Source organism: Mobula birostris, chromosome 12 (assembly GCF_030028105.1).
Source record: "Mobula birostris isolate sMobBir1 chromosome 12, sMobBir1.hap1, whole genome shotgun sequence".
NCBI lineage: Eukaryota > Metazoa > Chordata > Chondrichthyes > Myliobatiformes > Myliobatidae > Mobula > Mobula birostris.
In genome coordinates this window covers 33,783,402-33,809,953 of record NC_092381.1, presented here as the reverse complement: position 1 = coordinate 33,809,953, position 26,552 = coordinate 33,783,402, and the positions used below count along the sequence as shown (strand labels likewise).

Here is a 26,552-nt window from a genome sequence, read left to right as displayed (position 1 = left end):
GTGCAGCTACCACCTTGCTTCACAGTAGGGATGGTATGGTTTTGATGATGTGCACTGCTTGGCTTACAACAAATATAGCATTTAGTCTAACGGCCAGAAAGCTCAATTTTGGTTTTATCAGACCATAGAACCTTCTACCAGCTGACTTCAGAGTCTCCCACATGCCTTCTGGCAAACTGTAGCTGAGACTTCAGGTGAGTTTTTTTTTATTATTATAATATAACAGTGGTTTTCTCTTTGCCATTCTCTCATAAAGCTGCGACTAGTGAAGCACCCAGGCAACAGTTGTTGTATGTGCAGTCCCTCCCATCTCAGCCACTGAAGCTTGTGACTCCACCAGAGTTGTCACAGGTCTCTTGCTGGCCTCTATCACTAGTCCTCTTCTTGCACAGTCACTCGGTTTTTCAGGACAGCCTGCTCCAGGCAGATTTACAGCTGTGCCATATTCTTTCCATTTCTTGATTATTGATTTAACTGTACTCCAAGGAATATTCAGTGACTTGGAAATTTTCTTGTAACCATCTCCTGACTTGTGCTTTTCAATAGCCTTTTCATGGAGTTGCTTGGAGTGTTCTTTCATCTTTATGGTGGAGTTTTTGCCAGGACACTGACTCACCAGCAGTTGGACCTTCCAGATACAGGTGTAATTTTTACTACCATCAATTGAAACATCTTGACTGCACACAGGTGATCTCCATTTAATTATGTGACTTCTATAACTAATTGGCTGTACCAGTGATAATTTGGTGCATCATATTAAAGGGGAGGGGGTGAACACTTATGCAATCAATTATTTTGTGTTTTATATTTGTAATTAATTTAGATCACTTTGTAAAGATCTGTTTTCTCTTTGACATGAAATAGTCTTTTTCTGCTGATCAGAATCAATATAAATCAAATAAATCTACTGTGTTTCAACGTTGTAAAACAATAAAACATGAAAACATCCGGGGGGGGGGGGGGGGGATGGATGAATACTTTTTATAGGCACTGTGTATATACAGAAAGGTGCCAAAATAAAGGGCCAGTAACATCATGAAGCAACCGACAAATCCTGCTCACAGACTGTTTGTCCCAATCCCGTCAGGGAGGAGGGTACGTAGCATCTATTGCAGGGCCACCAGACTCAAAAACAGTCACTTTTCTCAAACAGTAAGGCTGATCAACACCTCCACCCACTAACTCCATCACTACTTTATTATTTCCCATCACTTACCTTATGTAGAGACTAGCAATACTTCATGGACATACAATCAATGTATATAAGCTATCTTGGGTATTTATAATAATATTTTAATATCGTATTATCTTTTATAATGGGTTATAAGGCATTGGTCAGACAGCACTTGTATTGTCAGCCATTTTGGGCCCTTTATCTTAAAAAAAAAAATGTACTGGCATTGGAGAGGTTCCAAAGGAGGTTTACAAGAGTGATTCCAGGAATAAAGGGGTTAACATACAAAGAGCATTTAATGGCTCTGAGCCTGTATTTGCCGGAGTTTAGAAGAATGGGGGGGCAGGGGGGGAGAATCTCATTAAAACCTATAGGATATTGAAAGTATTGAAAGGACTACATAAATTGGATGTGGAACACATATTTCCCATGGTGGGGGAGTCCAGGACCAGGGGGCAGAGCCTCAGACTGGAGGGACTTCTATTTAGAATAGAGATGATGAGGAATTTCTTTAACTGAATAGTAGTGAACTTGTGGAATTCTTTGCCACAGATGTCTGTGGAAGCCAAGTCATTAAGTATACTTAAACCAGAAGTTAATAGGTTCTTGACTACTCAGGGCATCAAAGGTTACAGGGATAAGGCAGAAAAATGGAGTTGAGAGGGATAATAAATCAGCCATGTTGGAATGGTGGAGCAGGCTTAACGGGCTGAATGGCCTAATTCTGTACCTATATCTTATGATCTCACCTGCCTCTCCCCCACCCACACCAAAAGCCTCCAATAGACAAACCCACAGTCACCATTACAGGTGCAAGATACATCTTCCGGAGAGAGAATCTGTGGAAAGCATCTGACAAAGATGGTGTCCCTGGCCATGTCCTTAGATCCTGCGCAGATCAGCTTGCGGGAGTATTTGTAGTCATTTGTAGCTTCCTCTTGCTTGAATCTGAGGTTCCCACGTGCTTTTAGAAGACCACTAACATTCCACTACCTAAGATAAACAAGGTAATGTGCCTTAATAACTACCACCCAGTGGTTGTGAGATCCACCATTATAAAGTGCTTCAAGACCTGGTCACTCCAGCTTCCCAGTTGACCTTACCCCACTGCAATTGGCCTACCACCGAAATAGGTCTATGACAGGCGCCAGCTCCCTGGCACTACACTCATCTCTGGAACATCTGGACAGTAAAAACACCTATATTAGACTGTTTATTGACTACATATCCACTTTCAATACTATAATTGCAAGCAGATTTTCCTCAGAGAAATGAAGTCAGATAACAACTATCTGATTTCCAAGTACGGGCCTGCCGAAAGCTACCGTCTGATTTACTCTTCATTTGAAGCTACTGACACTTATTTTTCACCATAAAGTTTTGCCCACTTCATTTCTAACAGCTAGTTTAGTTACATTCTCTGCTTAATGGTAGACACATCCATCTTAGTCACTGGACAATCCGTTTAACATAACAGCACATACTTACTACAGATTCCCACCATTTCAAAGCTGTGGCTTGAGAACTTTAGCAAGGAAACATTTGAAATAAAGTGTAATTATATAGTCTCATTCAAAAAAAACCTTGCATGCCTTGTCCTTGAATGGATTACAGAGAATGAGTCATTATCACGGTTGAAATAACAATGAAATACCTACACTGAAATTCAAACAAAAGTACAGGAAAATAACGTAGAGATTGTAACGTAGAAAGTGTATTTAGAGTTACGAACCGGAGTCATCAACTCAGGAGTGGTTATAGGAGTACAGGCACTGCTTAGCTTCACCCCACTACCAAGATCAAAATCACAGATTTTCACTGGGCTTATCTGTAGGTGTGGAGAGAAAAAGAGATAGTATGACAGTTTGTTATTTAACATTCCCAAAATGGCATAGCTCTTAGCAGAAGTTGAGAATAATATGTTAAGTTCAAGCAGCAGTCCAGAAGTTAACTATTAAAGGACAGACATCATTAAACTAGAGAGAGGGTGCAGGACTCAAGGGCCTGAGTAGGCTGGAATGTTACTACTTGGAACGTAAGAGATTGAGGGGTGACATTAGACATGCACCAGATTGTAAGAGGTAGAGAAAGGGTAAATGTCATAGAAGGGGAATTAAAAAACTGGAGAGTATAGGTTTCAGGCAAGAGATGAAAAATTTAAAAGGGACTAGAGGGGCAATTTTTTCATGCAAAGGGTTGTGTGTATATGGAATGAGCTGCCAGAGAAAACGGTTGTGGTAGGTCCATTAACAACATTTATAACACTTGATTAAGTACAGGGATGGAAGAGTTGAGAGGTATATGAGCCAAACAAGGGCGAATGGTCTAGCTTGGAAGTACCAGGGCCAACATAGACATTGGACTAAAGGGCCAATGCTGTATTACTGTATGACTAAATGGCTGAAAGATGAAAATTCCAGATGAGAAAGGCATACGACAGGAGATCGCTCTCATTTCTCAGGATGTGTTCCTACGAATGAGGGTGCTAAAAGAATCAGTGCTAAAGTAGGTCCTGAGCTCAGTCAAGCTAGGAATCTGCCTCACACTCCTGCCCTTCCCACCCTACACCAGAAATTTGATTGAGAGCTTAGCCCTTCACTGATGCTATTAAGTGATTAATGGAAAATTACTATTTTGGATCCTCCTAGAACACAAAAAGAAAATCTGGCTTTTAGATGCTTCACAGTCACATTATAAAATTGTGAATCGATTCATGTTTGCATGTTCTTACCCACCTGCATTTACTCTGGCTTCTGAACAAAAAGGATGACAAAAATGAAGACAGCACAGAATATACATAAGAATACAAACTGCTGGAGAGACTCAGCATGTCAAGCAACATTTATGGAGACAAATAGCTGGACGACATTTGAGTCGAGATCCTGCTTCAAGACAGTTTCAGATTCCCATCCGAAGGCTCTTGCAGTATCAAATTCTATACATGATTTTCCTATATTATTGTGTAAATAAATCATGTTGGATTTATTTTGAATGACATTTAAAAGTGCTACACAACTCCAAAATGTCATGACATTCACCTAACCATTCATGCAAAGGCTTGCTTGTTTTAAATCACTGCAACATAATACTGTACTGATGCCCACCATTGCTGATTGTAACGGTTTTACAAAATAAAAAAGGGTAAAATATAGCAATTAACTATCATTTCATTTAATCCAATACCCCTAGGAGGATCTCATACAACGTTTTAGCTTGTCTTGAAATTATTTTCATAAAGTCGATTATCTGGCAATGCTGCACTTTTCCTACCATTAGTTTCTTTTTTCTTTAAGGTGATCTGCTTCATTTGATATATCCCCATTATATTGATTTTTTTTGCATTTCCTTCTGCCTAGTTTTTTTTTTAAAAACTAACCATATCTCCAGCAGATTTTAGTGATAAAAATGAACAATAAGGAGATTATTGACACATTTCAGATTGCAAGCAGCTGGCTCAGACTTCCAGGAGCTCTTAGTGATGCAAAAAAATAATTAACATAGCCAGAACAATGCAATGCCATATAGGTTAAAAAAAAAGGGTACAACAGACATTTTACCTTTTCTGCAAATTCACAAAGGATGTTCTCTGGCTTCAGATCTCTGTGTGCTATACCTTAACAAGAATAGTAAAAAGTGGATTACATAAGAGAAACCCAGTCTAAGGAACCCCATTAAAAATACTAGATTTTACACTGCATGACATATTTCCCCGCTGCGAGAGTGAAATCTGAAAGTATCTGATCATAACCTTCCAATCTGTGCAGGATATTTTGAGTGATCAAGCTGCATTATTACAATCAAACTTATGTTGCATTCTCCTTCAGCACACAAGTTCTTTGGAGCGAACGATCAATCACCTGTCCTGGTCCAACAACATTGACACCACAGCCAAGACAAGCTCATGGGAGCTTCAACTTCCTCGGGAGGATGTAGAAATCTAGTATGTCCCCTTTGACCCTCACCAATTTTTATTAATGCACCAAAGAAAGCATCATATCCAGATAAACAACAGGAATTCTGCAGATGCTGGAAATTCAAGCAACACACATCAAAGTTGCTGGTGAACGCAGCAGGCCAGGCAGCATCTGTAGGAAGAGGTGCAGTCGACATTTCAGGCCGAGACCCTTCATCAGGACTAACTGAAGGAAGAGTGAGTAAGGGATTTGAAAGTTGGAGGAGGAGGGGGAGATCCAAAATGATAGGAGAAGACAGGAGGGGGAGGGATGGAGCCAAGAGCTGGACAGGTGATTGGCAAAAGGGGATACGAGAGGATCATGGGACAGGTGGTCCGGGAAGAAAGACGGGGGGGGGGGACCCAGAGGATGGGCAAGAGGTATATTCAGAGGGACAGAGGGAGAAAAAGGACAGTGAGAGAAAGAATGTATGCATAAAAATGAGTAACAGATGGGATACGAGGGGGAGGTGGGGCCTTAGCGGAAGTTAGAGAAGTCGATGTTCATGCCATCAGGTTGGAGGCTACCCAGATGGAATATAAGGTGTTGTTCCTCCAACCTGAGTGTGGCTTCATCTTTACAGTAGAGGAGGCCGTGGATGGACATGTCAGAATGGGAATGGGATGTGGAATTAAAATGTGTGGCCACTGGGAGATCCTGCTTTCTCTGGCGGACGGAGCGTAGATGTTCAGCAAAGCGGTCTCCCAGTCTGCGTCGGGTCTCGCCAATATATAAAAGGCCACATCGGGAGCACCGGACGCAGGTGAGGCAACACTTCACCTGTGAGTCGACTGGGGTGATATACAGCGTCCGGTGCTCCCGATGTGGCCTTTTATATATTGGCAAGACCCGACGCAGACTGGGAGACCGCTTTGCTGAACATCTACGCTCTGTCCGCCAGAGAAAGCAGGATCTCCCAGTGGCCACACATTTTTAATTCCACATCCCATTCTGATATGTCCATCCACGGCCTCCTCTACTGTAAAGATGAAGCCACACTCAGGTTGGAGGAACAACACCTTATATTCCGTCTGGGTAGCCTCCAACCTGATGGCATGAACATCGACTTCTCTAACTTCCGCTAAGGCCCCACCTCCCCCTCGTATCCCATCTGTTACTCATTTTTATGCACACATTCTTTCTCTCACTCTCCTTTTTCTCCCTCTGTCCCTCTGAATATACCTCTTGCCCATCCTCTGGGTCCCCCCCCCCTTGTCTTTCTTCCCGGACCTCCTGTCCCATGATCCTCTCGTATCCCCTTTTGCCAATCACCTGTCCAGCTCTTGGCTCCATTCCTGCCCCTCCTGTCTTCTCCTATCATTTTGGATCTCCCCCTCCCCCTCCAACTTTCAAATCCCTTACTCACTCTTCCTTCAGTTAGTCCTGACGAAGGGTCTCGGCCTGAAACGTCGACTGCACCTCTTCCTACAGATGCTGCCTGGCCTGCTGCGTTCACCAGCAACTTTGATGTGTGTTGCTTGATCATATCCAGATACATCACAGCTTGGGGTGGTAACTGCTCTATCCATGATCATAAGAAATTTTGGAGAGTTGTGGACACAGCTCAGCCTCCCCTCCATGAACTTGGTCTACACTTCTCACTGCTTTAGTAAAGCAGCCAGCATAATCAGAGTCCCCATCCACTCCAGACATGCTCTCTTCTGCCCAATGGCACGGGAGAGAAGATACAAAAGCCTGAAAGAATGTCCCACCAGACTCAAGAAAAGCTTGTACCGCACTGATGCAAGACTATTGAATAACATGCAAGACTATAAGATGGATTCTTGACCTTGTAATCTACCTTCTTGTAATCTTGAACCATATTGTCTACCTGCACTGCACTTTCTCTGTAGTTGTTACACTTTGTTCTGGCACTGTGTTGTTTTACCTTGTGCTAACTCAGTACACGATTGTAATGGACTGATCTATATGAACAGTGTGTATGACAAACTTCTCACTGTACCTTAGGTAGGTGTGCCAATAGTAAAATCAATCTGTATTTTTACAGTCAAACATCAATATTTTGAATTTTACTGCAGCATTACACATTTTAAATAACTCTCCAGGGGAATATTTGTCACCAGTGTATTTTTCCTTCTTGATTTAGAGACTGTAGTGTAGGAGGTACTGTGAGAGGAGCTAAGGTGTGCAACTAGATTATTTTTAGATGGCACACACTGTAGCTACTTTATGAACGATAGAGGGAATGATGTTTAGGGTTGTGGAAGGAGTACCAATCAAGCAGGCTGATTTGTCCATTGCTGAAAATGCATTCATTCAGGAAAGTAGATTGTTTTATCACACTTTGTAACCTTGTAGGCAGTGAAAAGGCTTTGGGCTATCAGGAGATACCACTGGCCCCAGATACCCAACTATTACAAGTATAACGCTCTCATAGCTATAGTATTTATAAGGTTTGTTCACTGGTCACCCCAAAAGTTGGTGGGGGATTTCGTGAGCAATATTCAGGGTAATGATAACATTCTTACGACATAGAGTTATTGCTTGGCACTTCCATTGTGTGAATGTTACTTGTTCTTGAAGTAATGGTTTCCTTTTCTGCTGCAAGAATTCTAAGTTTCTCTCTCTCTTCTCTTAGAGATCTATGATCATGTCCTAAGCCAAGTTATCTCACCTTGTTTTATCTCTGATGATTTCCCTTTTATAACCAATGAGCCTGAATATCACACTGGGGGTGAGGGGAGGATAAAATTGGATTAGCATAAGATTCATGTAAATACGTGCTGATGGCCAGAACAATTATCTGAAGGGTCTGTTTCAATGCTCTATGACTCTCTTCAGATATTGAGCTTTTAATGTCCATTGAATACTGGAAACTCGGTGCCTCTAGATACTCCATAAAACACAGAAGCAAAAAAATTTAACTTGTTACAGACGTCACACAGAGCATAATAAGTTGTATGGTACCTCAGCTATTGGACTTTGTTTCGAACAGAAAGCGGGTATAACACTCAAACTCAAGTGTTGGCAAGATGATATGTTACATGGAAGCATTATGGTTAACAAACAAATGATTCCAGTTACAAAATCAAATATTAAAGGAGAGCTTACTAACTCATTACGTTTTCTCTTTTCTCAATTGGTATCAGGGTCTATTGCTTGCATGATGTGTTTTTTTTCCATTTCGCCGCACATCAGGTGTTGGTCTTTTTTTTTATTAATTGGGTTCTTTCGGGTTTCTCACTTTGTAATCTCAAGGTTATATAATTTACACATTCTTTAATAAATGTACTTTGAAACTTTTAAGGATCTTGGGACATTGCAACCATGAACTGCTTCATTTGGTCAGAGGGAGCAATTGAAACTGGATCATGCATAAATTCACCAACAGCCACACCTTTGAGCTTATTAAAGTGATCAATGGAGCGACTGAAGGCACTGAAGCCATCAAGAGTTGCCTGAGGAACTCATGCAGTGATATCCTAGGACTGTATTGACTGAGCTACTACAACCACAACCACCTTTCCTTGTGTGTGTTCTGACTCCAACAAAAATAACAAGCAGCAACCAGAGATACCACAATCAATGGATCAGATCAAAGCTCTGTTGTCCTAACACAACTAGCTGTGAATGGTAATGGTTAGTTAAACAGCTAAAAGGAGAATGAGGCTCCAAGAACATTCCCTTCTTCCCAAATGACAGAACACACTATGCGAAGGACAAAGGCAAGAATTATGAATTTGCAACAAATGATCAACCAGAGACACCAAGTTGATCATTCAGCGCAGCTTCATAATAAGGTCAAGCCATCACGGAAGCTAATCTTCAGCCAATTTGATTCTATCCTTGTGATATCCAGAAACAGAGACGAGCACTGAACATAGTAAAGATCTGGGGGCTAGCAAATGTCATGGCTATAGTTCTGAAGTCTTGGACTCCAAAAATTAGTGCACCTCTAGTTTAATACTGGCATCTCCCTAACAAAATGGCAGTTCTTACCTTTGTTATGCAAAAAATCCAAGGCAGCTGCGATCTCTTTCACAACAATACTTGCTTCTCTTTCATTAAAGTGCTTTCTTCTTTGAATGTGTGTTAGGATGGAGCCTAGAGGCCAAAGATTATTTTTAAAGGTTAATTTTGATGAACACCACTTTTCAAAAAGAAACACAAAATAGGATACACTTCATAAATACAAGAGATCAAGCAGGTGCTGGAAATCCAGAGCAACACACACAAAATTCTGGAGGAACTCAGCATGTCAGGTAGCGTTTACGGAAAGGAATAAAGAGCCGATGTTTCGGGCTGAGATGATGAAGGGTTTGAAATATTGTGGAATATTAGTAGATCAGGTTGGCTATTTGGAAGTTTGGTTGATCGCTTGGCAAGATGTTTGCAGATGTTTCGGCTCCAATTGAGAAGCCATTATCAGTGCGCAGTTGAGGTTCCTCTCCTCAGAATGCCAGCTTATATACTCCTCCAGCTTCCGAATGGATATTAATTAGATGCTGTGATTTGGTTGGCTGGTTCAAAACACTGAACAGTTTAGCAGTGAAAGATTCTGACTGGCTAGCTTCAAGGGAGGTACGTGCAAAAGGCACGACCTACTCTTGCTAGTATCAGCACAAGAAAACGAAGGACGACACCATTTCAAATGGACAACAGCCAGAGTCTGTCTCAAGCAAGAACAAAAAAGAATGAGAATTTCTCAAAGCATGGTTTACCGTAGAAGGATTTATCAACGAAAAAAGAGAAACAACAATGTCAACAATCAACAGATCACCAGTAATCTCGGGATCTGGACAGCGAAGCAAACACTTCCAACTGACCTCCCTTGAAGCTAGCCAATCAGAATCTTTTACTGCTAAACTGTTCATGTGTCTCGAACCAGCCAACCAACCAGATTGCGACACCTAATCAATATCCATTTGGACCCCGGGAGAGTACATAAACTGGCATTCTGAGCAGACAACACCCTCAACTGCGCACTGATGATGGCTCCTCAATTGGTGCCAAAATATCTGCAAACATTTTGCCAAGCTCAGGCAATCAACCAAATTTTCAAATGATGAAGGGACTTGGCCTGAAACATCAGCTCTTTATTCCTCTCCATAGATGTTGCCTGACCTGCTGAGTTCCTCCAGCATTTTGTTTGCATTACTCAAAGGTACACTTTAGTTTTAATTGTGTGGAATACTACTTTGTAAGTCCAAATTTCAGCCCCCAATTCCCAGAAGCAGAACCTATTGGAAACCCTGGGTAATGTAGCCACTTGGGTGAGGATGTCCTTCAAGGCTAAGTCGTCCAGGTGCATGGTGATCAGAAAGGGCAAAGTTTAGCCTCCAGGTTCAGGGTGAGGTCATCACTTCCATTGAAGATAACCCAATAAAATGCTTGGGGAAGTGGTTTAATGTGTCACTGACAGATGGGGCCAATGTCACCAATGCTGTGAAGCTGAAGAAGATCGACAAATCCAGACTTCCGGGTAAATTCAAGACCTGGCTGTACCAATACGGCATTCTGCCCAGGCTTCTCTTGCTCTTCACACTTTATGAGTTCCCCATGACTGTCGTAGAGGGCATCGAGAGGAAAACCAACAAGCACCTGCACAGATGGTTGGGAGTTCCCCCAAGCTTCTCTTCAGTGGGCCTTTACATTCGCTCTGGGCAACTGCAGCTTCCCCTGTCATCTGTTGCAGAGGAATTCAAGGTGGCAAAATGCAGAGCTTTATTAAGCTTGAGAGATTCTAATGACGTCTTGGTAAAGCAAGCAGGCGTTACAACCAGATCTGGGCGCAAGTGGGCAGCCAACGCAGCTGTGGAGGAGGCAGTGTGTTCTCTGAAGCTGCGAGATATCATCAGCAACCCCTGCGTCGGGCGGCAAGGCCTCGGCTCAGTTCACTTCCAGAAGTGGGGAAACGCAAGCATAAGGAACAGGCGAGACATGATACAGGCAGGAGTACGGATCCGTGAGGAAGAGAAGTAGATTTCAAAGGCAGTGGAACAAGGGTCCCAGGGTGCCTGGACAAAATGGGATCTGCCTAAGTGCAAGGTCTCATGGGCAGAGTTATGCAGACTGGAACCCTTCCGTATTTCCTAACTCTTATGATCCATGTAGGACACCCTTCCGTCACCATTACATCTGTACACATGGGTGATTAGAGAGGACCCGAACTGTAAGCTCTGTGGTCAAAAGGGGACACTGGCTCATATACTGTCCAGGTGTAAAACAGCTCTAATTCAAGGATGGTATAGGTGGCGCCATGATAAGGTGCTTCTGGCTCTTGCTGACACACTAGAGCGGGAGAGATGCAAGAAGAGAACGGCTGGCACAGATCTGAAAAAGGCCATTACTTTCATCAAAGAGGGCGCTAGGCCTTTCATAACCAAACAACCAAAGCCCAATCTGCTGCTAACGGCCAGGTCCTGGGAAATGAGGGTCGATGTGGGAAGGAGGTTGAAGTTCCCGGATGTGGTGCACACAACCCTACGCCCGGATATTGTACTGTGGTCAACAGAAGACAAGAAAATAATTCTGGTCGAGTTGACTGTGCCGTGGGAGGAGGGATGGGAAGAGGCCCACGAGAGAAAGGCCTTGAGGTACCAGCCCTTACTGCAGGAGAGTAAAGACAAGGGGTGACAGGCATGTTTGTTCCCTGTGGAGATCGGCTGCAGAGGTTTCCCAGCCAAATCAGCATGGCGGTTGTTGTCAGATCTGGGCCTGGATGAAAGGAGCAAAAAACAAGCAGCTCGTAGGATGGGGGAAGAGGCAGAACGAGCTTCTTGTTGGATTTGGAGTAGGCGAGAGGAGGGGAGCTGGAAGCCAGGAACAGACAGGCAGTGATTTGGCCACCACTGCCAGCCCACCAACTGGAGAGTGTCGTGGTTAAGGGTCAAAATACTCGTTGAAGGTTAGGAAGCACCTGATGACATCTGCTCCTGGCTGAAGGCTACGGTTACCTTATAAGGTAACTGGAGAATGCACCCTAACAGGTGTATGTAACAAGTTATTTCTAGTTTGTACCAGTGGCTTCCAGGAAAGACTGGATAGCACGAGGAAGGTCGGTGACGCTGGAGAGACAGCTGACCACCAGGAAAGACTGGCATGGGCTCACAAGGCTAGCAACCTTGTGGGCAGCACTCGCAAGAGGGCACCACTCAAGCTACGACTGAACACGAAGAGCAATACCCCCAGAGTCTCCCGGGGGGGGGGGGGGGGGGGGCAGGGAGGATGAGAGACTCAACAGGATGGTCATACCGGCAACGGCCAGGACAGGAAACACGACTACGAGGAAGCTAAAACAAACAACACTGACCGGAGAGGAATTCACGGTAAGATGTCATTGCGGGAAAGTCTGCAAAAACATCAGAGGGCTCAAGATACACCAGAGCAAGTCTAGATGTGGATCAATGGTGACCCAAGTGCAGTGCACAGACTTAGTGTCCGGTGAGACTAAGGAGAATTCCAGCCAGGAAGCACCTCACAGAGCTGAAGATCTCTCCACACTTGAGTCGCCTCAGCACCAAACAACAGACCAAGTGAGTTCCTCTTCGGCTACCCCAATCCATTCGTCAGGGAAAGACAGGATCAAATGGCCTAGATCGTCAGACAACGTCGCCTGGATGCAGTTCGATGATGATCTAGACGGCATCCTGGAAGTTGCCTTAGCAGGTCCAGTACACAGAAAGATCGACTCACTCACGGCCATAGCGTACAATCTAGCTAAGGAATGATTTGGCCCAATGGAGCAGAAAAGCCAGCTGAAGTTACCGCGGCAACCAAATAGGAGGGAAATGGAGATTCGTCGCTTGAGAGGAGAATTAAAGGCACTCAAGAAGAGGTTTAAAACCAGCTCACTGGCCGAAAAAGAAGGTATAAAGGACTTAACCAGTATGCTGCAGGAAAAGCTGTGCAAACTCCGGAGGGCAGAACATCTGCGACAGCAAAGAAGGAAGAAAGAGAAAAGGCGAGCACAGTTTGTGAGAGATCCATTCAGCTTCACCAGAACTAATCTCGGCCAACAAAGATCTGGTATACTATCCAGCTCGAAGCCAGAGGTAGAGGAAGTCCTGCAGGAGGCACACAGTGACCCACAGAGGGGTCAGAAACTAGGAATCAATCGGGCTGTGCGTAGACCGGAAAATCCATCAACTGAGCTGAATGTGAAGGAGCCTATATGGCAGGAAATCCAGGACATCATCCGGAAAGCTAAAGCATCAGCTGCCCCAGGCCCAAGCGGCATAACTTATAAGGTGTATAAGAAATGCCCAAAGTTTCTTCGGAGGCTGTGAAAGGTCATGAGAAAGATCTGGGCCAAAGGTACCACTCCATCAAGTTGGAAATTGGCAGAGGGATGCTTTATTCCAAAGGAAGAGGTTTCTTCCACAATTGCCCAGTTTAGGACAATTCCACTCCTAGATATGGAATGTAAGATTTTCTTTTCTGTGCTCGCAAGAAGGCCGACTTCTTACATGACGCAAAACCGCTATATCAACACATCCCTCCAGAAAGGCGGTATTCCAGGCTTTTCGGGGTGTCTGGAGCACACCTCAATGATTAGCCATTTGATCTGTGAGGCCAAGCAGAAAAAAGGCGACCTAACAGTTGTCTGGTTAGACCTCGCAAACGCCTAGGGGTCTATTCCACATGACCTCATCCTAGAAGGACTTGACCACTACTACATCCAAGTGGCTATTCGAGACATGTTCATCATCTACCTAGGAGGATTCAAACTCAGATTTACAACAGCCCATTTCACAACTAGTTGGCAGGACCTCCAGAAGAGGATTCCAACAGGGCGCACCATCTCCCCCATCCTATTTATTATGGGAATGAACCTCCTATTATCAGCAGAACATATAACCCGCGGCCCAACGCTGGAGTCAGGCATTGTTCATGGATGACATCACTATAACAACTGTGTCACATGTCCAAGCAAGATGGGTATTGGAAACCCTGGGTAATGTAGCCACTTGGGCGTGGATGTCCTTCAAGGCCAAGAAGTCCAGGTGCATGGTGATCAGAAAGGGCAAAGTTACTAGCAAGTTTAGCCTCCAGGTTCAGAGTGAGGTCATCCCTTCCATCGAAGATAACCCAATAAAATGCTTGGGGAAGTGGTGAAGTGTGTCACTGACAGATGGGGCCAATGTCACCAATGCTGTGAAGCTGAAGAAGATCGACAAATCCAGACTTCCAGGTAAATTCAAGACCTGGCTGTACCAATACGGCCTCCCGCCCAGGCTTCTCTTGCTCTTCACACTTTATGAGTTCCCCATGACTGTCGTAGAGGGCATCGAGAGGAAGACCAACAAGCACCTGCACAGGTGGTTGGGAGTTCCCCCAAGCTTCTCTTCAGTGGGCCTTTACATTCGCTCTGGGCAACTGCAGCTTCCTCTGTCATCTGTTGCGGAGGAATTCAAGGTGGCAAAATGCAGAGCTTTATTAAGCTTGAGAGATTCTAATGACGTCTTGGTAAAGCAAGCAGGCGTTACAACCAGATCTGGGCGCAAGTGGACAGCCAACGCAGCTGTGGAGGAGGCAGTATGTTCTCTGAAGCTGCGAGATATCATCGGCAACGGGCGGCAAGGCCTCAGCTCAGTTCACTTCCAGAAGTGGGGAAACGCAAGCATAAGGAACAGGCGAGACATGATACAGGCAGGAATACGGATCCGTGAGGAAGAGAAGCAGATTTCAAAGGCAGTGGAAGAAGGGTCCCAGGGTGCCTGGACAAAATGGGATCTGCCTAAGCGCAAGATCTCATGGGCAGAGTTATGGAGACTGGAGCCCTTCTGTATTTCCTAACTCTTACGATCCGTGTATGACACCTTTCCGTCACCATTACCTCTGTACACATGGGTGATTAGAGAGGACCCAAACTGTAAGCTCTGTGGTCAAAAGGGTACACTGGCTCATATACTGTCCAGGTGTAAAACAGCTCTAATTCAAGGATGGTATAGGAGGCGCCATGATAAGGTGCTTCTGGCTCTTGCTGACACACTAGAGCAGGAGAGATGCAAGATGAGGACGGCTGGCACAGATTTGAGGAAGGCCATCACCTTCATCAAAGAGGCCGCTAGGCCTTTCGTAACCAAACAACCAAAGCCCAATCTGCTAACGGCCAGGTCCTGGAAGATGAGGGTCGATGTGGGAAGGAGGTTGAAGTTCCCATATATGGTGCACACAACCCTACGCCCGGACATTGTACTGCGGTCAACGGAAGACAAGAAAATAATTCTGGTCGAGTTGACTGTGCCGTGGGAAGAGGGATGGGAGGAGGCCCACAAGAGAAAGGCCTTGAGGTACCAGTCCTTACTGCAGGAGAGTAAAGACAAGGGGTGGCAGGCATGTTTGTTCCCTGTGGAGATCAGCTGCAGAGGTTTCCCAGCCAAATCAGCATGGCGGTTGTTGTCAGATCTGGACCTGGACGAAAGGAGCAAAAAAAAAAAACAAGCAGTTCATAGGATGGGGGAAGAGGCAGAACAAGCTTCTTGTTGGATTTGGAGTAGGCGAGAGGAGGGGAGCTGGAAGCCAGGAACAGATGGGCAGTGATTTGGCCACCACTGCCGGCCCACCAACTGAAGAGTGTCGTGGTTAAGGGTCGAAACACTCGGTGAAGGTTAGGAACCACCTGATGACATCTGCTCCTGGCTGAAGGCTACGGTTATCTTATAAGGTAACTGGAGAATGCACCCTAACAGGTGTATGTAACAAGCAACTCACATTATATTCGCACTAACCTTCCACACTGATCCCTAGCAACCAAACATTACTAACCCATTGCTTACCAACTGCCAGAGACAAACTCACTAACAATTCTCGGCAGTCAAGCACTTAATGATTGTCAGCAATAACTAAACCACTTGCACCACTCTCACTTAACCACCACACCCCTTGCTCCTGAACTTAACTGATTTCATTCAAATGCTTTGCAATGGTGGTATGCTGAATTTAAAAAAAAAATGTATTTTATAATGTAAGGGCTATTCATTAGAAAATAGTGCCTTAGGAGTTAAAATTAAATTTTTCCAGCACTTGAACTCATTTTCAGTGGTGCTAGGAAGTTTGTGAACTCTGTAGAGTTTTCTCTATTTCTGCAGAAATATCACCTAAAATGTGATCACATCTTCACACAAGTCCTAAAAATAAAGAGAACAATTAATAACAGAAAAAATTATACTTGCTCATTTATTGAGAAAAGTAATTCACTATTACATTATTTGTTGGAAAAAGTATGTGAACCTTTGTTTTCAGTAACTGGTGTGACCCCCTTGTACAGCAATAACTTCAACTAAATGTTTCCTGTAACTGTTGATCAGTCCTGCACATTGACTTGGAGGAATTTTACATCATTCCTCCTTACAAAACTGCTTCAACTCTAGGATGTTGGTGTGTTTCCTTGCATGAACTGCTTGTTTCAGGTCCTTCCACAATATTTCTGTAGGATTAAGATCAGAACATTGATTCAGCCATTCAAAAACACAAATTTTCTTCTTTTTCTACCATTCTGTTGTGGATTTACCCTAGTCTTTCAGACCATTGTCTTGTTGCATTATCCAACTTCTAAGCTTCAGGTGACGGACCACTACCCTGACATTCTCCTGTAAAATGTCTCGATACAATTCTGAATTCATTGTTTCCTCAACAATTGCTAGCTGTCCAGGCCCTAGGCAGCAAAGCAGCCCAGAACCATGATGCTCCTTCCACCATGCTTCACAGTTGGGTTGAGGCTTGGGCACGTGGCCAAGTGGTTAAGGCTTTCATCTAGTGATTTGAAGGTCGCTGGTTCGAGTCTCAGCTGTGGCAGCGTACTTGTGTCCTTGAGCAAGGCACTTAACCATACATTGCTCTAGTGTCCGTGTGGCACACAGACTTCCAATCTGTGCCTTGTAAGGCATGAAAATCCCCGATGCAGGCCTCTTAAGGTCTGAGTCGACGTTCCCTCCCCACCTCCTTAGGCATTGGTGTGCAGTGCCCTTCATCCTCCAAAAATAGTGTAGATTTCTGACAAAAAGTTTAAATTTTGTCTCATCTGTCTACAGAACATTGTTCCCAAAGTGTTGTAGAACATCTAGGTGGTCTTTCGCAAACTTGAAATGTGCAACAATGTTTTTATTTTTGGAGAGCAGTGGTTTCTTCCATGGTGTCCTTCCATGAACACCCTTCTTGTTCGGTGTTTTTCTTATAGTGGACACATGAACAGGGACTTCTAGAGGTTTCTGCAGGTCTTTTGCTGTTACCCTTGGGCTCTTTTTCCACTTTCTTCAGCATTGCACATTGTGCTCTTGGTGTGATCTTTGTAGGCTGCCCACTCGTAGGGAGATAGCAATGGTACCAAGTTTCCTCCATTTGTACACAATTTCTCTTACTGTGGACTAATAAACACTCAGGTCTTTAGAACTGCCCTTGTAGTCTTTTCCAGCTTCATGCATCTCCACAATTCTTATTCTTGTTTTGATCAAGGAATGGTGCACATAAACAGATCTTTCTTGAGAAGATCAGGTTCTGTCAGTAACATGACTTTGTGTGTCTTTTTATTTATATAGGGCAGGGCACCTCTACAACCCACACCTCCAATCTCATCTCATTGATTGGAATACTTGACTCCAAATAGCTTTGTAGGAGACATTACCCCAGAGGTTCACATGCTTTTTCCAACAAATACATGTAATAGTGGATCATTTTTCTCAATAAATAAATAAGAATAACGTTTTTGTGTTATTTATTTAAGTGGGTTCACTTTATCTAGTTTTAGGACTTGGGTAAAGATCTGATCACATTTTAGATCATATTTATGCAGAAATAGAGAAAATTCTACAAGGTTCACAAACTTTCTAGCACCACTGTATATTCATTTCACAATATATTTACAACAGGATTAGTCAAAAGTTACATTAGATTTAGCAAAATCACTTAAGATGGTGAACGACTTTCAGTTATGTCTATTAATTTTTCAAGCTCTGGTTTAGACAGTGAGCAATGCATCAAACCTTACATTCTATCTGGAACAAATGACTTTTTATATATAGATATTTATCAAACAAATATTCTAATACAATAGCAGAAATACTTGCTTAGAAACAGATCTGTTACTGTCACAAGCTATTACTGGAAGAAATGATAAATTACAATAATTACAAAAGATACAAATCTGATGAGGGGATGAATGAATACGTTTAACAATACCAAACACTCCTGTAATGAAGTATCTGCTTGATGACACAGACAACAATATCAAATTTGAGCAACATCACCTAAAGCCCAAAATTACCCAGAAATTATGTGATTACTTTTCTCCCCCAATATGTGTAACATAAATTTGATGTGGTTAAGTTGTAGATGTTAGCTAATTTAATACCAGAGTTTTCTATGCATCTCCTGAAACCGTCTATAAAAGTAGGAGGGAGAAAGCAATGAGTACAAATTTCTAAGGAGACACGTGCCCATAAGCAAAAAAATGTAGCGTCTGATTTTATGTAAACAAGAGAACTAAGAGAAAGCTAATTTATAACATTACATCAGGATGCCACAGTAGCTTAGTGGTTAACACAGTGCTATTACAGCTCAAGGCATCGGAATTCAGAGTTTAATACCAGCACCATCTTTAAGGAGTTTGTACATTGTCCCCACATTGCATGTGTTTCCTCCAGGTGCTCTGATTTCCTCCCACATTTCAAATCGCCTCAAACTCCTAATGAAGTATAACTGATGACATGCCTTTTTAATAATTGCATCAATATAGATCCTCCCTGGCCCTGTTGAAGGTTATGCTTCATCCACACATTTGACTCTATTCCAGTCATGCTCCATCAGTCCACCTGCCCATGGTATGACAATCGGCAGACATACTCCACCAACTTTGCAAATGACTAACACTGGTCTAGAGAATCTGAGGTTGTAGAGAAGGTTGAACAAATATTAAGGAGAGATGTACCGACTTTTATGTGCTTAGATGAGTAAATAGAGAAAGTGTGCCAATTAATAAGATCCAAACCTGTTCCTAAGCAAGTATTTCTGCTATTGTATTAGAATATTTGCTTGATAATCAACCATATACAGAAAGTAATTTGTTCCAGATAGAATGTAAGGTTTGATGCATTGCTCACTGTCCAAACCAGAGTATGAAAGAATGATTAACATAACTGAAAATCATTCACCACCTTCAAGTGATTTTGCTAAATCTAATGTAACTTTTGACTAATTCTGTTGTAAATATATTTTAAAATGAATATAAGTGAATTCAAGTGGCTGGAAAAATTAATTTCAACTCCTAAAGCATTTTTTACGAATGAAAAGCCCTTAAATTAAAAAATAACATTTTTTTAAATTCAGCACACCACCATTGTCAACATAAAAGACAAACAGAGGGCATATAATAGAGCAAAAATTAGTGGGAAGTTAGAAGATCGGGAAGCTTTTAAAAACTAACAGAAGGCAACTACAAAAAGTAAAGATGGAAGATGATAGTAAGCTAGCCAATAATATTAAAGAGGATACTAAATGTTTCTTCAGGTATATAAAGTGTAAAAGACAGATGAGAGTGGATATTGGACAGCTGGAAAATGATGCTGGAGGGGTAATAACAGAGGACAACGAAATGGCAGATGAACTGAATAAGTATTGCATCAGCCTTCACTGTGAAACACACTAGCAGTATGGCGGAAGTTCCAGGTGTCAGGGGTCATGAAGTGTGTGAAGTTACCACAACTAAACAGAAGGCTCTTGGGAAACTGGAATGTCTGAAGGTAGATAAGTCGCCTGGACCAGATGATATACACCCCAGTATTCTGAAAGAGCTGGCTGAAGAGATCGTGGAGGCATTAGTAATGATCTTTCAAGAATCAATAGATTCTGGAATGGTTCCAGAAGACTAGAAAATTGCAGATGTCAGTCCACTCTTCAAGGAGAGAGAGGCAGTAAAAAAGGAAACTATAGACCTGTTAGTCTAACCTCAGTGGTGGGGAAGATGTTGGAGTCAATTATCAAGAATGCGGTCTTAGGGTACTTGAAATCACACAATAAAATAAGCCATAATCAGCACGGTTTCCTCAAGAGAAAATCCTGCCTGACAAATCTGTTGGAATTCTTTTCATAAATAACAAGCAGGATAGATAACGGAGAATCAGCTGAGGTTGAGTACTTGGATTTTCAGAAGGCTTTTGACAAGGTGCCATACACGATGCTGTTAACAAGTATAAGCCATGCTATCACAAGAAAGATTCTAGCATGGATAAAGCAGTGGCTGATTGGCAGGAGGCAAAGAGTGGGAATAAACAGAGCCTTTTCTGGCTGGCTGCTGGTGACTAGTGGTGTCCCACAGGGGTCTGTGTTGGGATCGATTCTTTTTACACTACATGTCAATAATTTGGATGATGGAATTAATGGTTTTGTTGCAAAGTTTATAGGTGGTACAAAGATTGGTGGATTGGGGAAGTAGAGAGGCTACAGAAGGACGGACAGATTAGGAGAATGGGCAAAGAAATGGCAGATGGAATACAGTGTTGGGAAGTGTATGGTCATAAATGTCTGGAAGAAACAACGGGAGAAAATACAAGAAAACTAAGCTGCAAAGGGACCTGGGAGTTCTTGTGCAGGATTCCCTAAAGGTTAATTTGCAACTTGAGTCTGTGGAGAAGGCGGCAAATGCAACGTTAGCATTCATTTCAAGAAGACCAAAATCTAAAAGCAAGGATGTAATGTTGAAACTTTATAAAGCACTGGTGGGGCATCACTTGGAGTATTGTGAGTAGTTTCGGCCCCCTTATCTTTGAAAGGATGGGCTGAAACTGGAGACAGTTCAAAGGAGGTTCACAAAAATGATTCCAGGATTGAATGACTTGTCATATGAAGAGTGCTTGAAGGCTCTGGACCTGTATTCATTAAAATTCAGAAAAAGGAGGGGTGACCTCATTGAAACCAATTGAATAGTGAAAGGCCTTGAGAGAGTGTATGCGGAGAGGATGTTTCCTATGATGGGAGAGTCTAAAACCAGACAACACAGCCTCAGAATTGAGGGGCGTCCTTTTAGGATGGAGATGAGGAGGAATTTCCTTAGCTGGAGTGAGGTAAATCTGTGGAATTCGTTGTCACAGGCAGCTGTGGAGGCCAAGTCTTTATGTATATTTAAGGCAGAGGTTGATAGATTCTTGATTGGTCAAGGCATGAAGGGATATGGAGAGAAGGCAGGAAATTAAGGTTGAGAAGAAGATTGGATCAGCCATGATGAAATGGCAGAGAAGACTTGATGGGCCAAATGGCCTAAATCTGCTCCTATACCTTATGGCCTAATAGATGGGTCAAGTACTAGAGAGCCCAGATTTAAAGAGATTTCAAAAGAGGCTTCAAGGTGACAGGTGGAAAAACAAGATCAGCCTTTACTGCACATCTCTTATTGCCAAGATTGCAGTGAAGAGCTACTATCTTAACCTCTGCAGTCTTTTTGGTGAAGGCATTTCCACCATACTGTTTGGTAATGAGTTCATCAATAATGTTGAAAGAATGACACATTTGTAAGTTAGGATGGTGTGCAACCTGGGAATGGAACCAGCAGATGGCGGTATTCCCTCATCTCTGAAGCCTTCATCATCTTGGGTTCCTTTCATTTTCTCTTGGTTACAGGGTTGGTTGGTTGGTTCTCTCAAGATCGTCTTATGGAAGTAGCAGAAGTTTAATTTGTAGGTGATACATACTACAACCACTGCAAGTCAGTGGTGGAAGAAACAAACTTACAAAATACCAGTTAAGTGAGCTTTTCTTAACCTGGAAAACTCCGAGTTCCTTGAGTGTTTTCAGTATTAGTCATCCAGGCATGTGTAGAGTATTTAATCATGTCCTTAATTGGTGTTTTAAATAACGGTGCAAGTGCCTTGGGTTGTCAAAAGATGAATCTCTGATAGCCACCGTATTTGTGTGTCTGATCCAGTCACATTCCTAGTAATGGTGTATCCATGGAAGCTGAAGGTAGAGGACTCAGTGCTGGTAATAGCACTAAGTTTCAAGGATTCTTGTTGGAAATGGTTACTGACACTTCTGTGCCACTAACTTTGCTTATAAGCCCATGCCTCAATGCACTCTTGGTCTTGCTCCCTGCAAGTGTGGCTTAATTCATTTGCTGAGAATTTACTATTAAAATTGGACAATATTCAATCAACAAAGAATCCCATTTCTGAGACTTCCCAAGGTGATTGAAGAAGTGTCCAAGGTCTGGGATGATAGACTTCCAACAACCTAAATTACCCTCATTTTGTGCAAAGTATAACCCCAAGCATTGGACAGTTTTCCCCCATAATGCCTATTGTCTACAATTTTACCAGAGTTTCATGATATCAGAGTCTGAAATTCTACCTTGATATCAAAGGCAGTCACTTTTATTTCACCTCTGGAATTCTTCTCCAAGAGTCATAGCACAGCCCAAAGTGGGCTTCAGTGAACAGAACATTCAGTGGTAGTAGGCCAAGTAGTGCTGCTCTCTCATTGAATTTGAATGAGAGAATAGGATATTCAGTGCTGCTCTCTCATTCAATTGGGTTATAGCCATTTCTCTCATCTTCATACAGCATCTGCACCCTTCCCCCATACCACCTAATACTTTGGATTTCTAACAATCTATCCTTTCATTACATTTATTAAGCAACTTGATCTCTACATCCCTCTATGGTAGAGAATTATATGGACTCACCATCCTCTGCATGAAGAGTTTTCTCTTCAGCTTACTCCTCAATGTCTTATTCTACAAGACCCTATTTCGAATACCCAAGCCAGGGGAAATATCCTCCTGTACTCAAAAGCTATTGTAATGAATGCCAACATACCATTTGCTTTATTAAATGCTTCTGTAACCTGGAAGTTTACTTTCAATGAGTGGTGTATAATGGCACCTGTCTCTTTGTGTGGTGTTAACATTTCCTAAAATATCACTTAAGTACTATTCTCTGCACTTCTCCTTTCACATAACATTTATCTATCAGAGACCACACTGTTATGTACTTGCCCAATCATTCAACTCATCTGTATCACTTTAAAGTCTTGTTGCGTCTTGTTCATTACACACAATCCCATCTAGTTTTGCATAATTAGCAAACTTGGAAGTATATTTGGTTCCTTCAAATTACTAATATTGTGCCTAGCTGAAGCCAAAGCATTAATCCCTGCCATTCCCCTATTACTGTCTAGCAACACAATGAAGAACTATTTATACCAGTCTTTCAACCAAATTTTCATTACAGGCTAAAATACCAGCCTCAAACTCATGTACTTTAATCTTGTAGAATAACCTTTTACTAGGGACATTACTAAAGGCCTTTTTAAAAAAAAGCAACTTTGTCAAATCTACTGGTTTTCTCTCATCTGTTCTATTAGTTAAATCCTCAAATAATTCAAGTCAATTTGTCAATTACTATTTTGCTTCCATAAATTTATGCTGACTTTGCCAAATTCTGTTGATTTCCCACTCTCCTGTTATCATATACTTCATCATAAAGCTTGCCATTTTCTATGCTACTGGCATTAAGCTATCTGCTCTGGGAGTCCTTACTTTCCTTTCTCCCTTCTTTCTTAAATAGTGAGGTATTGCTGGCTAGTTTATTGATTTTTTTGATCACTTTTTTGATGTTTAATCTAGATTGATCTGGCAATAATTAAATAAATTGGAAGGATTTGTCCTTTCTTCTCACTCACAAACCTAAGTGGGCAATTAATTATAGATGCCACTGTTTCAACTGTACTGGTATTCTTTGGCCTAGGCAAAGTTCTGAATGGAGATTTTTAGTATTTAGAAACATCTGGTTCTTGAATCAGCCAGCACAATCCTAATCACGAGAGTTCAGCAATACTATGACCAGTTTAATGAGTTTGCACTAAAATGGAATTTTTGTTGGTTCTAATCATGTTCTAGTAAAAATGTTAATTTATGTTTTTCTTGTGAATGCTGCTTATATGCCAAGTGTCAATGACATTGCTGTAAGTTTCACTTGCACACATAAGCACTTGTACATATGATAATGAACTCAATTCTGATTTTTATATAAGTGTCAGGCCCCATAGACCTTGCTGTATTCATTCATTTCCAGATGTCTCAATGAGACAACTAATTTGGCTAAGACTGCTTTTGTATTGGTGGAGATCGTAGCCTGAAGCAAAGAAGGAGCAGCCTTTCTAGCTGAGCATGGTTGGAAATACTTCAGCCTTGTCCTTAGCACTCACATAGTAAATTATTACAGCTGAATAAGTTATTGCAGCTCCCTCTTCTCTTGTAAGCTGTTTATCTATCTGCTACCGTTCATGGCAACATGCTCATGGGGGAGAGCTGGGGGTGTGGGCCTGAAAATTATTATAAAAATTATTAAATCTGTATCAGTTTACTGTTGAGGACAAAATGACAGAAAACGTTTAGTTGGTCAAGTTTGAAAATAACAGATCATGTCTTATCAACATACGTTGAAGATGCAGTTAAAAAAGCGGTCAGTAGATTGTCAATGGATTACAAATAGGTTTTCCAATTGACATGAGATGATAAACGGTGTCCTATAGGAATCAGCGTCACAGCTACAAATATTCAACCAGATTTATTAAGGGCCAGCAGCATGTGAATAAAGAAACAGTAAATTATGGTTATTAAGCAAAAGAGCGAAACCGTGCAAAATGGAGTCCAATGATAGACTAAAATATTCTCCAAATGATAAAAATAGAGGTGGGGCCTAAAAAGATAATGTACCTTTATTATTAAAATGAAATAGATACAGAAAATCATCAAAATGGCTAATGAAATTCTGATCTGAAGGACTGTAACACAAAAAGTTACAAGTTATGCTACAGTTATGCTGTAGACATACAAAAAGCTGGTCAGACCACATCTTCCACACTGTGAGCTACTCCCTGTTGTGACAGAAGTATCATGAAAGCCTACAAATACAAATATTTTAAAGCACAGTGTGGAAAGAATACAAGGAAGTTTTATGGTTTTTCCCCCAAGGAAAGGCATTGGTCAATAAGAACATTTCTTACTGTTCTTTCAATATTGCCTTGCAACCTCAATATCCATGAAACAAATAAATGGAATAAAGGCAAAAAAGAATGGCTCTCTCCATTCCTCTAGTAAAAATCATCAAACACTACTTTGTGTTTAACCTTTCCTACCAAGAAGGTCCACAAACATAAAGTTGAGCAAATGGTACACATCAGCTTTTGCCCTACTGTGAGATCTATTAATTTATCCAAGTAATAACATTTCACTGTACACTATTTTCCTGGAAAAGTAACTGACCTACCTCCACGCATCTTTTCAAACACCAGGTAAAAATGTGCTTCATCCTCAAAAAATTCGAACAGCTCTAAAATATTCCTATAAAAAGTGGGAAATAAATTTAAATTCCAAAAGACCTTAGTATAGAAGGAAAAAGAAAATCACTCCCATGTGCCCAGCCCCTAGTTTCACTCTGCCACAGCAGGTGAATCTAGCAAGGTCTCATTCGGTTTTAAAAAAATGCAGCTTAGGTCAGATTTTCTTTTATCCCTTTATTTCCATTTATGGTTTTAAATAATCATGTAGCTGCATGTGCTTTCAACTAAAAACTATTTTTGAAGTAATTTTAACTATTTAGTTTTTCAACAGCTTTCAAATATCAGAGTGACTTGGAAAGTTGAAGGTCTTAAGATAGGACAAGCTAAAGACTGATCCTGTGACCCATTAGCTAATCGCCATTAGCAGTCTGCAATGCCACATGGAAAGGCATAGGCAGTCATGTTATCAGTGTACACTTCATATTATAGTAATGCTTAAAATTTAAAATATAAATTTTACAATATCAAGTTGTAACAGTAGTATAGAGCACTAATAATTAAACAAAGGGAAATGTCGTTATACCATTACAATAATTGTCAAATCAAAAATAACATTATTGGAAACAGAAAAGTGTTCCTGAAGTTACAGTGCTGAGCAGCCAATGCTTTAATTTTAAATTCATGTACAAAAGGGATTTTGCCCCTTTGCTAAAAGAAATGCGACTTTATTTATTCTATCTAGGCTCCACATATAGTAACTTTATACATTGCCATAGTTTCCCTCAGCCTCCCAATTTACCAAAAAACTTTCCAATCCCCTCCACATCTCTCCAATGCAACTGTATGTTTATAAGAGGTAGCTTAAGTAAATACAGTAAAATTATTTAACCCTAAACACCCATGGTTGCCAGTGTACCTTAACATTGTGATACTGTTGCAGCAATGAAAGATGTAAAGATTGTTAACATTAAAGTAATGAATAAGTAAAACTCCAGTAATCCACTATCCCACAGATCAGAAATCCAAATGGTTTGGCAGCTAGCACAGTGCCACCACACTCCCAGATGCTTTGTATACTTACAGAGATGTGGTCCCTTAAGTTCAACAGCAAAATACATAATCAAATAAGTCAAAAATAGTATTCACTACACGGAATGTCCTACAAAATAATTTTCTAGAACTTGCAGTTTATG

The 26,552-nt window shown here is 41.8% G+C and overlaps 1 protein-coding gene across 8 annotated transcripts in view; it reads right to left on the bottom strand.

Moving 5' to 3' along the window:
* The window catches only part of LOC140205826 (MAP kinase-interacting serine/threonine-protein kinase 1-like), an 83,796-nt gene that overhangs the window by 29,016 nt on the left and 28,228 nt on the right, over positions 1-26,552 (bottom strand). For 7 of the 8 annotated variants that reach the window (XM_072273572.1, XM_072273567.1, XM_072273571.1 and 4 more), the window contains 4 exons: positions 25,347-25,420; positions 9,088-9,192; positions 4,732-4,787; positions 2,907-3,002 (listed from right to left, as the gene is read on the bottom strand). In XM_072273572.1, coding sequence (XP_072129673.1) covers positions 2,907-3,002; positions 4,732-4,787; positions 9,088-9,192; positions 25,347-25,420 — 331 coding nt within the window. The remainder of the gene's footprint in view (positions 1-2,906; positions 3,003-4,731; positions 4,788-9,087; positions 9,193-25,346; positions 25,421-26,552) is intronic. The other variant, XM_072273573.1, reaches the window with a different exon arrangement.